Source organism: Sphaerodactylus townsendi, linkage group LG12 (assembly GCF_021028975.2).
Source record: "Sphaerodactylus townsendi isolate TG3544 linkage group LG12, MPM_Stown_v2.3, whole genome shotgun sequence".
In the NCBI taxonomy this organism is placed as follows: domain Eukaryota; kingdom Metazoa; phylum Chordata; class Lepidosauria; order Squamata; family Sphaerodactylidae; genus Sphaerodactylus; species Sphaerodactylus townsendi.
Window position 1 is genome coordinate 31,417,087 of NC_059436.1, and position 14,410 is coordinate 31,431,496.

The 14,410-nt window shown below is 44.4% G+C and overlaps 1 protein-coding gene across 1 annotated transcript in view; it reads right to left on the bottom strand.

The window, feature by feature from the left end:
* GFRA2 (GDNF family receptor alpha 2) overlaps positions 1-14,410 on the bottom strand; it is a 96,439-nt gene that overhangs the window by 15,279 nt on the left and 66,750 nt on the right. The window contains exons 5-6 of the mRNA XM_048513274.1: positions 6,501-6,610; positions 2,752-2,892 (exon numbers count right to left, since the gene is read on the bottom strand). Of these exons, the coding sequence (XP_048369231.1) occupies positions 2,752-2,892; positions 6,501-6,610 (251 nt within the window). The remainder of the gene's footprint in view (positions 1-2,751; positions 2,893-6,500; positions 6,611-14,410) is intronic.

Consider the following 14,410-nt stretch of genomic DNA (forward strand, 5'->3'; position numbering starts at 1 on the left):
TGTAGATCCCTGGGCAGACCAAACAGCCTCTCACCTGTTGCAGCCACCAGTTGGCTTTTCATCTTAATGCAGTAATTAGACCCACCATCTAGATACACCCACACACAGATTTTTGGCCTACTACCATTTGAATCTCAAGCCTGTGGAACTCAAATGATGCAAGGAAATGACGTCGTTGCCTATCATTCCCTTACCACCACCTTGCCACATACTCATGGCTACATACATAAACAAAGAGTGATGCTGTATTGTCGAAGGCTTTCATGGCCGGATTCAGCTGGCTGTGGTGGGTTTTCCCGGCTGTGTGGCCGTGGTCTGGTGGATCTTGTTCCTAATGTTTCACCTGCATCTGTGGCTGGCAGCTTCAGAGGTGTAAGGCATCTCCAGAGGCTTGTTAATGAACATCTGGAGCAGTGGTTGTCTACCAGAAGTTTTGTTTATAGGGCTTAGACTTTGCATAGCAAGTTCCACCCAAACACTTACTGATTGGTTCTCCACCCAGGGACATGACAATACATACCCCACTAAAACATTCCCTTCTCACTGGACACAATGTGTAACAGACTTCCCTCTGTGATACACCTCTGAAGATGCCAGCCACAGATGCAGGTGAAACATGAACAAGATCCACAAGACCATGGCCACTCAGCCCGGAAAACCCACCACAAAGAGTGACACTGTTGATGAAAACAACACATTGATCAATTAAAGCAAAAATCCAGTTGATTTCTAAAATGAGTAAAAGAAAAGACCAGTGTGCAGACATTCCTTCTGGGCCAGGTGGGGAAACTTGGTTTGCAATAAATTTAGAGGAGTGGTGTGAGCGCCAGTGGGAAGATCATTTTAAGTCTCATTGATTTGAAAAGAAAAGACTGACATCTCTTCTAGTCCTGCAATAAGGAAGTCAAAACAATACAGGCTGATGGCAGCCTGTTCACAACTTGGGGAAGTAGATTTTTTATTGTAAGAAATTCACATATAAGAAGGCTATTCGGTCGATTAAAAAAAGGTTGAACCAGCCATTTAAAATGTATAAAATTAAATGTATTAGTAGCATTAAAGAATCAGCTGAATTCAGAGATTTGGAAAAAGAATTCAGGGAGGAATGCAGCAGGCTTCCTTGAATGTTTAAAAAGGTACTTACAATTTATAAGTTTGTTCAACCCTGACATTAATTAATATTCCTTTGGAGTTGCCATTTTGAGCCTGAGGGTTTCGCATTCAACCTTCTATATGTTGCTGTTAGTCATGTTATCATGATTAAACCCAGACAATACTGGGGTTCTTTTGTACTTTTTACAAGAAAACTTCAAGGCATCTCCAGAGGCTTGTTAATGAACATCTGGAGCAGTGGCAGTCTACCAGAAGTTTGGTTTATAGGGCTTAGACCCTTGGGATTATCGGTATGAACTGAGAGTCATGGGACAGAAGTCTAAAAAAAACCTCTATGTAAATCCTGTCCTTCACAGCAGGCAGTTAGAGAGGGGATTGGGGGCCAGAAGATTGGTTAAGCAACTACGAGAAGTAAGGTACAAGAAGTGATCATTAGAGGCTGCCCTGAAAAGCAAGTGGGTCTCCCCATGTTCTGCAAGTGATCAGAAAACAGTGAGACTGGAAGGCTGGGGAGGTGACAGGATCAACTTTTAAGTCAATAAGACCATTCCAATAAATTGCCATAAGAAATGGAAGCTGTAGGTACCGAGTCCCTTCCTCCCATCCCAGCCAAAACCACCACAGCTTTCAGCAGTCCTTACTTTTGAAGTATGATTTAAGCACCATTCCCTTTTACCTACTGGCCAGAGTACAGTAAGGAAGAGTAAGGAAGACTGGAGAGTAAGGAAGACTGGAGGAAGTAAGGAAGACTGGAGATCCAAGTCCACTGAACCAACCAGACACGGGTGCAAAGACTATCTTACATATAGATAGGAATTGCCGTGTTTCGTATATAAATATAGCCTTTGGTTAGGGAGTGCCTGTCCTCATAATAAGACTGTTGGAAAGATAACCCAACAGCAGGCATAGCTTAATGGCAGAGGGCAAGCTTTGCAGGCTGACAGTCCCAAATCCAACTTCTGGAATCTCCAGTCACTCAACAGGATCTCTCAGTTGTCTGAGAGACAACATGTTCTGAATTAGTGACCACAGATAGCCACTGCAGGTCAGAGGAGATAATATTGGAGTAGGGTCTATCTCAGTATAAAACAGCCTGAAATGTTCAGACTCCTTTGGTCCTATTCAACTCAGCCTCAACTCTAAGCAATTAGCATTTGCACATAAATATATATAACACAAGACGTATTATTGTATATATTCGTGTGTGTGTGTCTGTGTGTATTTGTGTGTGTGTATGCATTAAGTACTGAAAAGTCAGAAGTGGTTGGCATTGCTGTTATAAATTAAAACAATTTACCTCTGACACAAACTGCATGTGACCATGTCTAACTTCTGGCCTTTTAGAATCTAATGTGAGAAACTGAAATGGCACCCCCTGTCCATGCTTTTCAAGCTCTCACCTTCCAAAGGGAACAGTCCAGGAGCTCCTGATTCCTGCATATATTACAAAATCAGGATAACACAAGAAACATTTGCAATCATACAGCCTTTCTTTGCTCTCTTTTATGTACAGGCAGGCACAACTGTCACACAGGCAGGCAATATGGGGACGGGATGGCATGAGAGCAGCTACAAGCTCCCTGCAGTTCATCCCGCCTGATCTGTTCAGGTTGACCCAAGGACGAAAGGATGCCTTACGGAGACAGGGGTTTTCTGTGAAGTCTCTCAGGAACCTCTCACAGTCTTCCTCCATGTTGCCACTGCCCCGGCAAGAGCAGGACGGGGACACGGTGAGGCTGGTGATGCTGGCGTCTACGTAGTTGGGTGTAATGTCAAACCCTGTCCAAAAAAGAAGAGAAAAACAAAAGGCTAAATTGGCAGTCACCCAGCGAGCAAAATCAGTTCTCAGCATGCTGAGGTAAGAATACAACAAAATTCCTGCTGGGTCAGACGAAAATCCATCTAATTCACTATGCTGGTTTCTGCAGGGACCAACTACAGGCTTTAAGGAAGCCTGGGGGATGAATCCTCGCTGGCTCCTTACTCTTTATGAAAGCCCTCTTCCAATGCAGCCCTTTAGGCCAGTGGTCTCATACCCGTGGGTCAGGAGCCCCATGTGATAAGTTGTGGGACCCTTGTGGAGACACCATTTTAAATCCTTTTTGAAGGGTCATGTAATGTTGCTAGTACACATGCATTAAAAGCAATGGTTAAATGCCCCCATCTGTCTTTGCACAATGAAAGTAAAACAACAGAAACACAACAGAAACACAAGTAAAAACAATACAAGATTTTTTAAATGTCCAGTCTAGATTTGGTAAAGTTGTTCCAAACTCCATTTTGAGTGCAAAAATTCTTTTCTTAAGTCCCTCCCCTTCACCTATCAAGTATGTGACATGAGGAACTGTTAAGTATAAGAAATGGGAAATGAGGAATGTTCCAGTGTGTGAAATGTTTACCACTCTCAGCAATGCTCTGGAACTTCCCCCTTTTTCTTCTTGCATAAATGTTTACATTGCCAGGGACTTCCTTCCTTCTTGCCAGACCATCTCTTGGTATGAACGGTCAACCATCCCTGTTTTTTTTTAACTTTGATGTGCTTGCCGTTCATAGCCGCTTAGTCTGAATGACCTTCCTGTGCCTTGTGACCAGCTGTCTTAATTCTTTCTCTTATTTGCTAAAAAGGAATGCTGGCCAGTCAGCACAAAAAAAAAAAAGATTTCAATTTGCCTGGGTGTATCAATTTGGCTGTCTTATTTGTGTGGAAGGAGGCACTGAATTGAAATGCCCAGTGTTCCGGAGGGAGTCTCCTCAGCACACCTAAACTTCCTGCCTCTTTTAGCTGGAGAAGTCACATAGGTGAGGCTATCTTGGAAATAATCTAAGAAGAAAGCACTGTGCCTGCAAGTAAGCTTACAGTGCAATCCTAACCATGTATGGGCAAAAATACAGCCCAGTTAATTCAATAGGACGTATTCCCTAGTAAGTGAGTTTAAGATTGCAGAATCCAACTGGGATTTATATTTGGCACAAATCACAGAAACGTTTTTATTTTTATACCTTTTGCCATTTGTTTAAATTTTTCTGCTTTCTACCCTTTTAAAAGAGCCATGTAAATCTCCTGGTTTTCCTTGTACAGTTTATTTTACTTTTGATTACAAGGATCTGTTTGCGCAATAGCACTTTGCCATCCTATATCGCTTTGTTTATGCCTACCAGGTTATTTGGCTCTTAAGATCTGGGTTTTTTCACTGTTTTATATGACAGTTGAACATCCATCTTTGGAAGTCTTTAACATCTAAAGTGGTTAAAGGATGCCTTTGATCTGAAGTCGTGTCTTTTGTCCCTTATTTGACAAGCTTAACCATCAGAAACATGTGGAGGGTTTTTGAGGGTCGTTTTAAGGATCAGATGGGAAGGCCGGCTGAGGAGTTCAGTCAGAGAGCATCTGCTTCATATGAGGAAGATTCCGGGTTCAGTCCCCAGCATCACCAGTTAAAAGGATCAGGTGCTACAAGATGTGAGATCCTGGAGATCTACTGCCGGTCAGAGTAGACAGTAGTGACCTTCACAGACAAACTAGACCCATGTAAAGCAGCTTTATGTGTTCAACTGAATCTGAGCAGAAAAGAGTTCTCAGAGGAGAGCTGTCAACCTCCAGGTGGTGGCTGGGAATCTCCTGGAGTTAAAACTCGTCTCCAGGAAACACATATCCACAATATACCAGGAAGCATACCGGGAAACAGATCAGAATCTATTCAGTGGGAACAACTGCATAGGAGCGGATCATGACAGGTTTGGTGTTAGGTCTTCAGCCTCCACAGATGCTTCCTGAGCCAGCATTTCTTGCGGATGCCCCTGTTGGCTAGCATGCCACTTGTATCCCTCTCAGAAGACAAACAACTGGAGACGTAGCTCCAAGGGGGCTGGGGGTGCGCGATGCACCAGGCGCTCACCCCTGTGGGGGCGGGGCAAGGCGAGGGCATTTCAGGGCTGGGCAGAGGACACACCAGTGCACCAGACGCTTTCCCCCCTTGCTACACCTCTGCAAACAACCCAGTCATTATCAAGGGAGGACAAACTGGGAGAAACGCTGCTGCTAAGTGTAACACAAGGACAGAGGCTCATTCCGCATATGCAGAATAATGCACTTTCAAACTGCTTTCAATGCTCTTTGAAGCTGTGCGGAATGGCAAAATCCACTTGCAAACAGTTGTGAAAGTGGTTTGAAAACGCATTATTTTGCGTGTGCGGAAGGGGTCGAAGTTTTTGTTTTCCATTCCTGTCTCCAGGTATAATGTTTGGGCATGGCAAGAAGCAGAAGCCCTTGGCCACTCCTGGGCCTTGGCTGGCAGCTCCTTCCTAATCCCCTGTAGCCTTGGATAAGCTGGCCCACTGAATCCAGGCCTAGCTCCAAAATATAGCTAGGTTTTTTAAATTTAAATTGTACTCTTTTTAACATATTTTAATTGTATTTTTGCTTTTGGTTCCTTTGAAGAGAACAAGTATGAAATTCATGTTCTAAGTAAGTATTATATATGCTCTGGAAATCTCTTCAATATAGTTGTATGATATACTTGAGTTGTGTTTGAAAAGAGTCTAGAAACTCTGGTCTTTTTTGGTTTTCTGTACCTAAGGAATGTCTTAAGGCTTAGTATTTTTATTGTAGTTAAGGTGAATTGGCTAGTCACCATTTGAGACTTTTAAATTGTTATGTAATTTATGATTTTATTGCTCACTAGCAGGGCCCGGCCACATGTTGCTGTGGCAATTGTCCTTCTCATCACAGTCCGCAACCCACACAGATGTCCATGCAGGTCCAATGATCCACAGCATAGTCTTTAGGGGTGGTCAAATGGAATCCCTCTTTCCCTTTTCAATTCACATTGTTATATGGTGGTGTCTTGTTTTTTTAGTATAAGGTAACCCTTTCCATTCCACAATGGAACTGTCCAGAGTGCGAATCCCGGTGTCTATGAGGCTGGTTGACATGCATAGTCCTGGCTTGGGTAAGGCAGAACTGGGGCAAGGAGGCTATCCCAGTCAGGCAGCAGAGGCAGGGTGGTGAGGCACTCAGATCGAGGCCAGCTCCCTGGGTTCTTAAAGGGCCATGTGCAAAAGAAGCAGAGCCATTTTACCTGGCTCAGGTATGGACTTTTGGCAATTTGAAGGTCCGATTACCTGCCCGCAACAGGGAGGAACGTCATGTGAAAATTTGGGGGCGATCCATCCAGCCGTTTCGGCGTTAGGGCATGACTAACAAAGTCACTGTTAGCTTTTTATATAGATAGATTATATGTTGGAAGCCTCCCTGAGCCCCTGAAGGGAAGGGCAGTGTACAAACTAAATAAAGAAATAAATAAACTTCCACCACTCCAGACTTTTCAACTCCTGGTGAGAAAAAAGGTTGACACACTTGGCAACAAGGACAATGTCAAAAGACTTACCAATTAGGCCAGCATAGGAACCCAGGCATGCCTGATAATTGTCCCCAGGGCAGCTGGTAAGTGACTGGGAAGATGCTTGACAATTTGTGTGAAAATCTGCCAGTCGTGACCTGGTTAGAAAAGACAATGGAGAAAGCAAGATGTTTTTTTAAAAAAAATACTACTTGCCTTGAGAAATGGTAAGCCCATTCTGAGAGAGAGAGAGAGAGAGAGAGAGAGAGAGAGAGAGAGAGAAGGAGCTCAGTTCTTACTGAGCTAAGGGCAGTCAAAGGTTGAAACTGCAATTTCACAATTTACTTAATGCTGCCCTTTGTTGCTCTCAGATTTCTGAGCCTTGTGCCCTGAGCAAGAGCAAGCAGAGAGGTCTTGCCACAGGAAGCACTCAGGATGAGTCGCCCACCTAGGTGTGATGTGTATCACACTGGGAAGCAGATTTATAGAGCAGGGCTGAAACTGTTCGCACTTTTCAAAAAATATGTTCAGCCCTGCTGAAAAACCACTTCCTTTTCAAAAAATGTTTTCCAGCGCACCTGGTGAAGAGGTTTGCTTGCTCGTCAACATTGCCCTCACTTGCCCTCATTCTCAATTGCCCTCCCTCACTTTCACTGACAGCATCTTATAGGTAGAGCTGGGGAAGGAAGGCATCACTCATCCAGACAGGAGGAATCAGACACAGCAAGAAGGCAAAAAAAAAATGGTTGAACAAGACTGAAAATAAAATTCAAAATCAAAGTGACATTCAAGCAAAAAATCGAAATTATCGACATTGCTAGTTTTAACCTGAAACCACCCTGGAAGAATATTTGGCACATCAGAGCAGTGAGGGCTGGTCTCTTTACAGAATGAGTGCATGCATGTCTCCCAGCTGCTCCCTGCCACACCTCACATTCAGTAAGACTTGCATTAACTGCAAAGTGAGAGCACGTAAGGATTTACCCATTTCACTGATCGATAAAACAATCTTCTGGAAACAGCAACTTTGCCAAGAAGGGCAGAATAAACCTGGGCCAAGTTCTAATCATTTCACTATTTGCTGAATGTATTTATTTAGTACATTTTTAACCCCACAATTTCTCCACGGAGGTCAGGATGGCATACCATCCTCCACTTTGCTCTCACAACAACCTTGAGGGTAGGTTAGGCTGAGAGATGGGCCCAAGACTGAGTTTCACAATTAGATGGGGAACGAATCTGGGTTTTGAGCAACGAACTCTAATCTGCAGAAACGGATTTGATTCCCCACTCCTCCTCCACATTGGCAGCGGACTTTAATTTGGGTAAATGGGTTCCCCCACCCACCCACCCTTCTACATATGAAGCCTGCTCGATGACCTTGGGCTAGTCGCAGTTCACATAGAACTCTCTCAGCTCATTCCACACATGCAGAATAACACACTTTCAAACTGCTTTCATTGAGGCTGTGCGGAATGGCAAAATGGCAAAAAAGTGCTCATTGAAGCTGTGCGGAATGGCAAAATCCACTTGCAAACAGTTGTGAAAGTGGTTTGAAAATGCATTATTTTGCGTGTGCGGAAGGGGCCAAGATGTCTGATGTGGGGAGAGGAAGGGAAGATGATTGAAAGCAACTTTGAGACTCCTTAAGGGCAGATAAAAGTGGGGTATAAAAACCAACTCTTCTTCTTCAACCACTATACCCAGTTTCTTATCATATTCACTAGAATCAGTGGTGGCAAACCTTTGGCACTCCAGATGTTATGGACTACAATTCCCATCAGCCCCTTCCGGCATGGCCAATTGGCCATGTTGGAAGGGGCTGATGGGAATTGTAGTCCATAACATCTGGAGTGCCAAAGGTTCGCCACCACGGCACTAGATTGTGTGAGCTGAACCCCCATCACTGCTGACTCACAGCAGTTCCCAGGAGAAGGTTTCTTGACAAATCAGTAAGAATTAGGAAAGCAAGTCTGGTTTGTGCTTGGTAATTTAAATGGAACATTTATTTCATCCGCGTAAGGAACTGCCTACAGATGCTCTGTGTTTTGTTTTGTTTTTTCGACACCGAGAGATATCCTTATTTATTTCCAAAGAGATACATCTCCTTGGATTTCCACATGTTATTTTGTTCACTTGTTAATCGTCACTTGTCTGTAGTGATAAATGACAATGCCACTAGCTGAAAGTCACCAGAATGGATCAAAAATATAGGGTGGGAATTGTGTTCTGCAAAGCAAGTGGCAGCTTCCCCTGGTGAGAACTCCACATCAACATTCACAGTTCAGAGGAGAGTGTGTGAGTGGAACAGATTTGCTTACACAGGCAACAGGACTCCATTTGTCGCCAAACTGCGGCTGTTTCTGGGATGAAAAAAATCTAGCAGTGCATGGTACGTATCTGCAGATACTGTACCACAATTGCTGATACAGTCATGGCAGCATTGAAGAGGTCAGAGAGTGCTCATAAGAACATAAGAACATAAGAACAAGCCAGCTGGATCAGACCAGAGTCCATCTAGTCCAGCACTCTGCTACTCGCAGTGGCCCACCAGGTGCCTTTGGGAGTTCACATGTAGGATGTGAAAGCAATGGCCTTCTGCGGCTGTTGCTCCCGAGCACCTGGACTGTTAAGGCATTTGCAATCTCAGATCAAAGAGGATCAAGATTGGTAGCCATAAATTGACTTCTCCTCCATAAATCTGTCCAAGCCCCTTTTAAAGCTATCCAGGTTAGTGGCCATCACCACCTCCTGTGGCAGCATATTCCAAACACCAATCACACGTTGCGTGAAGAAGTGTTTCCTTTTATTAGTTCTAATTCTTCCCCCCAGCATTTTCAATGAACGCCCCTGGTTCTAGTATTGTGAGAAAGAGAGAAAAATGTCTCTCTGTCAACATTTTCTACCCCATGCATAATTTTATAGACTTCAATCATATCCCCCCTCAGACGTCTCCTCTCCAAACTAAAGAGTCCCAAACGCTGCAGCCTTTCCTCATAAGGAAGGTGCTCCAGTCCCTCAATCATCCTCGTTGCCCTTCTCTGCACTTTTTCTATCTCTTCAATATCCTTTTTGAGATGTGGTGACCAGAACTGAACACAGTACTCCAAGTGTGGTCGCACCACGGCTTTATATAAGGGCATGACAATCTTTGCAGTTTTATTCTCAATTCCTTTCCTGATTATCCCCAGCATAGAGTTTGCCTTTTTCACAGCTGCCACGCATTGAGTTGACATTCCCATGGAACTATCAACTAAGATGCCCAAATCCCTTTCCTGGTCTGTGACTGATAGCACTGACCCCTGCAGCCACTGACCCCTGCTCCACTGCTGACAAGGAACAGAAGAGGCTGAGAAATGAGCATTTTTATTCAGAGCCAGCTTGGTGCAAAGGTAACAATAGGGTATGTTGACCTGTTGTTTTCAGTCCTTTGTACCTCTGAGGAAAGCCTTGTGGCCCAAATGTGTGGGTTTGCTGTGGGTTTGCCGGGCTGTGTGGCTGAACTCTGGTATATCTTGTTCCTAATGTTTCACCTGCATCTGTGGCTGGCATCTTCAAAGGTGTATCACAGAGAGAAGTCTGGGTCTTAGACTTCTCTCTGTGATATACCTCTGAATTTGCCAGCCACAGATGCAGGTGAAACATTAGGAACAAGATCTACGCCAGACCACGGCCACGCAGCCCGGAAAACCCACAACGAACAGTTGAATCCGGCCGTGAAAGCCTTCGACAAAATGTGTTTGGTTTCAATTAAAATCCTCTTACTATGTTGATGCATTAAATTTTTAGATTATTTATCAAATGTAACCTGTTGGTATCCATTCTATCATCAGGCCTGTGGTCAATCTCTATATTCGATTACCACCATATGCTACCCTCTTAGAGGGGAGTCCGGCCGTTCCCTTTCCTTAGGGAGGCCTCTAATTAAATTGGGTCTTGGGGCGCCTGATATCTCTGTACTGACCGCTGCTTTTAATAGATTTTAATAGATGTTATTGGTTTAATAACTTTACTGATTGTAATGAATATTGTTGTGCACCGCCCAGACCCCCCCGGGGATGGGGCGGTCTACAAATACAAGAAATAACTAAAATAAATAAATAAATAAACCTTCCTGGTTACCAGCTTCTTCAGGGGTTGCTGCAAGGTTCCTAGCTGCATGATACCATATCACTCTTTACATGACAGTTCATCTGTTCTGTCTTTGCAGACAGCGTGGGGAGACACTGGTGTCAGAGGAGAAGCTCTGAGTCTTGCGACTGGAACTAATTTGGCTGCTACAGAGAAAATCTTTCAAAAAGGAGGAAAAACAAATTTCTGCCTCCACCCAGCCGTCGTTTCCCCCATCCCTATTTCCCAGCAGGCTGCGAATACTGGCAGTTCTCGGGAGACGAGGAGATGCATATTTCAGACAAACCCCCTAGTCTAGATTCACAGCCAGATTCCAAATGGAGAAAACAGGCTGGTTCCAATCTAGTGTTCTTTGTTGCTTCTTTTTTTTCCCACTCGACCTGCACATCGTAATGTCACGTTTGAATGAATATCCCAGCTCCTTTCCAAACTCCTTCCAAAGCTCCTGAAAATGTTCTACCAGACCTAACTAGAGGTTCAGATTGTCCAGCAGACAAAGATTTGAGAAGATAAAGCACAAGCATATTGTTTCAACTGTAAGGGCCCTGAAAAGCAGGGATGCCACAGATGCCATTTTTACTGGCTTGCAACCCATGTAAACAGTTTCAGCACTGGTGTAATAATTAAGAGCAGGTGTACTCTAATCTGGAGGAACCGGGTTTGATTCCCTGCTCTGCCACTTGAGCTGTGGAGACTTATCTGGGGAATTCAGATTAGCCTGTGCACTCCAACACACCTTGGGTGACCTTGGGCTAATCATAGTTCTTCTGAGCTCTCTCAGCCCCACCTACGTCACGGGGAGTTTGTTGCGAGGGGGAAGGGAAAGGAGATTGTAAATCCCTTTGAGTCTCCTTGCAGGGAAGAAAGGGGAGATATAAATCCAACTCTTCTTCTTTTTCTTCTCTATAAACCCAGCCAGGATCATCCAATCGGATAAAGAAGCTATTCTCTTCACTCCCATTTTTAGTGCAAAAATGTTCTGCTGGATCACAGCTGGAGTATCCTAGTATGCCCCAGTACAAAGAATCAGACAAGGCTACTGTACAGTCATCCCACTAATGGCCAGGCATACTTCAAGTGGCTCACAAGTGGTATGGAAGGCAAAGTTTCCTTCTTACCAACCTTGGTCAAGCCTTCTTTGTTACCCTGAGCACATATCTTTCTCCATTATCTGCCAGATGGGGAAAGGTTTGGTGTCAAAACAGAAAGAGACAATCCAAGTGGTTGTAATCTCACAAATGTGCATGTTCAGACCAAAATGTGCATGTTCAGGTGGCTAGTCCAGCATCCCTTTTCCAATAGCGGCTAGCCCCAAACCTCTAGAAAGTCAACGGGGAGGACAGAAAAGCAAAGCACAGAGAATGTGCAGGGAAGGCTGCCAAAGGAGAGGGGAAGTCAGGACAGACGCTGGTGTGAAAGCTGTTAAACCTCGTCACATCAGCAGCAAACATTTGCAGTGGCAGTTTCTAGAAAGGGATCATGAATGCCAGCTTGCATCACGCTGATGGGTCTGCTGAGCCCTCTGGTTATCTTGCCGCAAGTTCTGGACATCAGCTCCGGGTGTGAACAATGACAAAAGGCCTTGACTAGGACTGGAGAGAATGAAACGCAGCTTCGGTAATCTCTGCTGACTGCATTTCACAGGGATGCTGCCATCAGGTAAAGCACGGAGATTAGGAGACATGGCTTTGCAAGTCTGCTCTTCACACCATTAATAGCCTTGGGGACTCCTCGCTTCCCAATATGCATCCCCTTAACTTCGCCTGAGATATTAAAATATTCATCAAGGCCGAAACTACATAATACATTTTTTTCCCCATGAGTTGGGTTTGGGATTTGCCCAACCTGGCTCACACCCCTGCAGCTACACAGCAATTTCAAGGAATTTATTTCCCTAAGCACTGTGCAGTCTGGTTCAGACAGTCACTGCAGTACTGCAGAGATATGGGGCTTCATCTATCCCTTCCGTGCACCACTTTCTCCATTTAAAATGCCCCCCCCCCCGGAGCATTATTTCCCCATTGGCAGGGCTGCACACGTCACATCCAGACCCAGCTAATGGAGAAGCCTGGCCCAGATCATGCAAAGACACAATGTGTTGTTCAGGCCTGAATTAAGTGAGGGCACCTATTTGTTTTGGGTTTTTTTCTGGGGTAGGGAAATAGAGGGAGCTGTAAGGTCAGCTTTAACCATACACACCCCCAAACCCCAACAAAAGCATGGTCAGAAATGCTGCCCAAGCCCATGTAACGGATGCAAGGAAAGAGCCAAAAAGGAGCCGGAGATCAGATAATACCATGAGCCTTCTTCACTGGGTTCTCGAGATCCCTGAGATATAATTAGTGAAACGTTTTAAGCACCCATTAGAACAAGACTAAGATTTATGATAATTCAATCATGAGGCTTAGCTGGATTTTTTATTTTTTATTTTTTTGTTTGCCAAGCTTTCGACAGCATCCAGGCAAGTAGGCTGAATTATCACTTATTTGCTTAAAACCAGAATCCATCATAAACTAAAGGACGCCTGGAATAAACCACACTCCAGATGGAACGAGGTCTCCTCTTGTATCAGTTCTAATGGAATAAAAGAAAAGATCAATGCAAGACATTAATTCAATTTCGTCAACAGGCAGGTGGAGAAATGCTGGGATTCTGCTGCCTACCCCGTCCCATGATCTGAGTCAGATTGCCTTGAAGAAGTGCGGGAAGTTCATTGCCAACCCTGATGGAAATTTGTCACTGCGGTCCCTCGGGTCCTGCTCCTGGCTTGTAGCATCCTCCAAGGCAAATGTTATTCTTTTCATAATACATGACAAGCCAGCTGGTAATCTTTTCATAATATTCAAGCCAGATGTCGCTCTTTCCATTAGATACGAATAAATCCACAGTGATTGGACGAGGTTTTAACTGCCAGAAATAAACCTTACTGGAACTGTCCCAAAGCTTCTCAGGTTTCTGTCTTTCTAAGTGCCTCAGTCGAGAGCGCCTTGGCCAAACTGCCATTCACAGCTCCGGGGACAGGTGGTCCTGTCCAGCCGACAAGCTGAAACCAGACCTGGCAAAGAATCTGGAAAATGGGAGGGAGGGAAATGACCAGCTTGGCTGTGCTATTTTCTTGAAATGCTTTGAGGAAAAGTATAAATAATAGATGAAAATCACAATCCTGTTCCCCAAACCCATTGCAAGGGCTCCATTTCCAAATGAAACCCCCTAGTCACTCCTCTGATGAAGAGTCCATCAAATAAACTTGCATTCCTTCTGGAGAAATATATAGCTGAGCTTGGGATTCTTGGCTTGGGATTCTTTGATTATGTTTCTTGGCAAATGGATGGTATGGAATGCTCAGAGAAGCCAGGTTCCCCCTTCACCTGTGAACAGTGGCAAGACAGGGCCGTTTTCAAGAGCTATTAAATACAGTCAGTAAGTATTCATCGTGTAATGCCAGACAAGGTCTGGCACAGAAGAATGCAAAACTGGCCTTCACAAATAGTAGAAAGAACTTAGTAACGTTATCTGAAAATACAACAGTATAGCTACCCCAGAAGGAGCTGAGTGGAGGAAATTTGGAAATAAATAAACTGAAATTGAAACATGAAACTGCCTTCTGCTGAATCAGACTCTAAGTCCATCAAAGACAGTATTGTTTACTCACTGGCACCAGTTTTCCAGGGTCTCAGGTCTTTCCCATAATATTCTATTGGATCCTTTCAACTGGGGAGGCTGGCGCCTGAACCTGGGACCAAGCAGAGACTCTATCACTGAACCATGACCTGTTTAGTACCTATTTATCACCTGACAACCATGATGGGGTGAGGCAGTTTGTACAG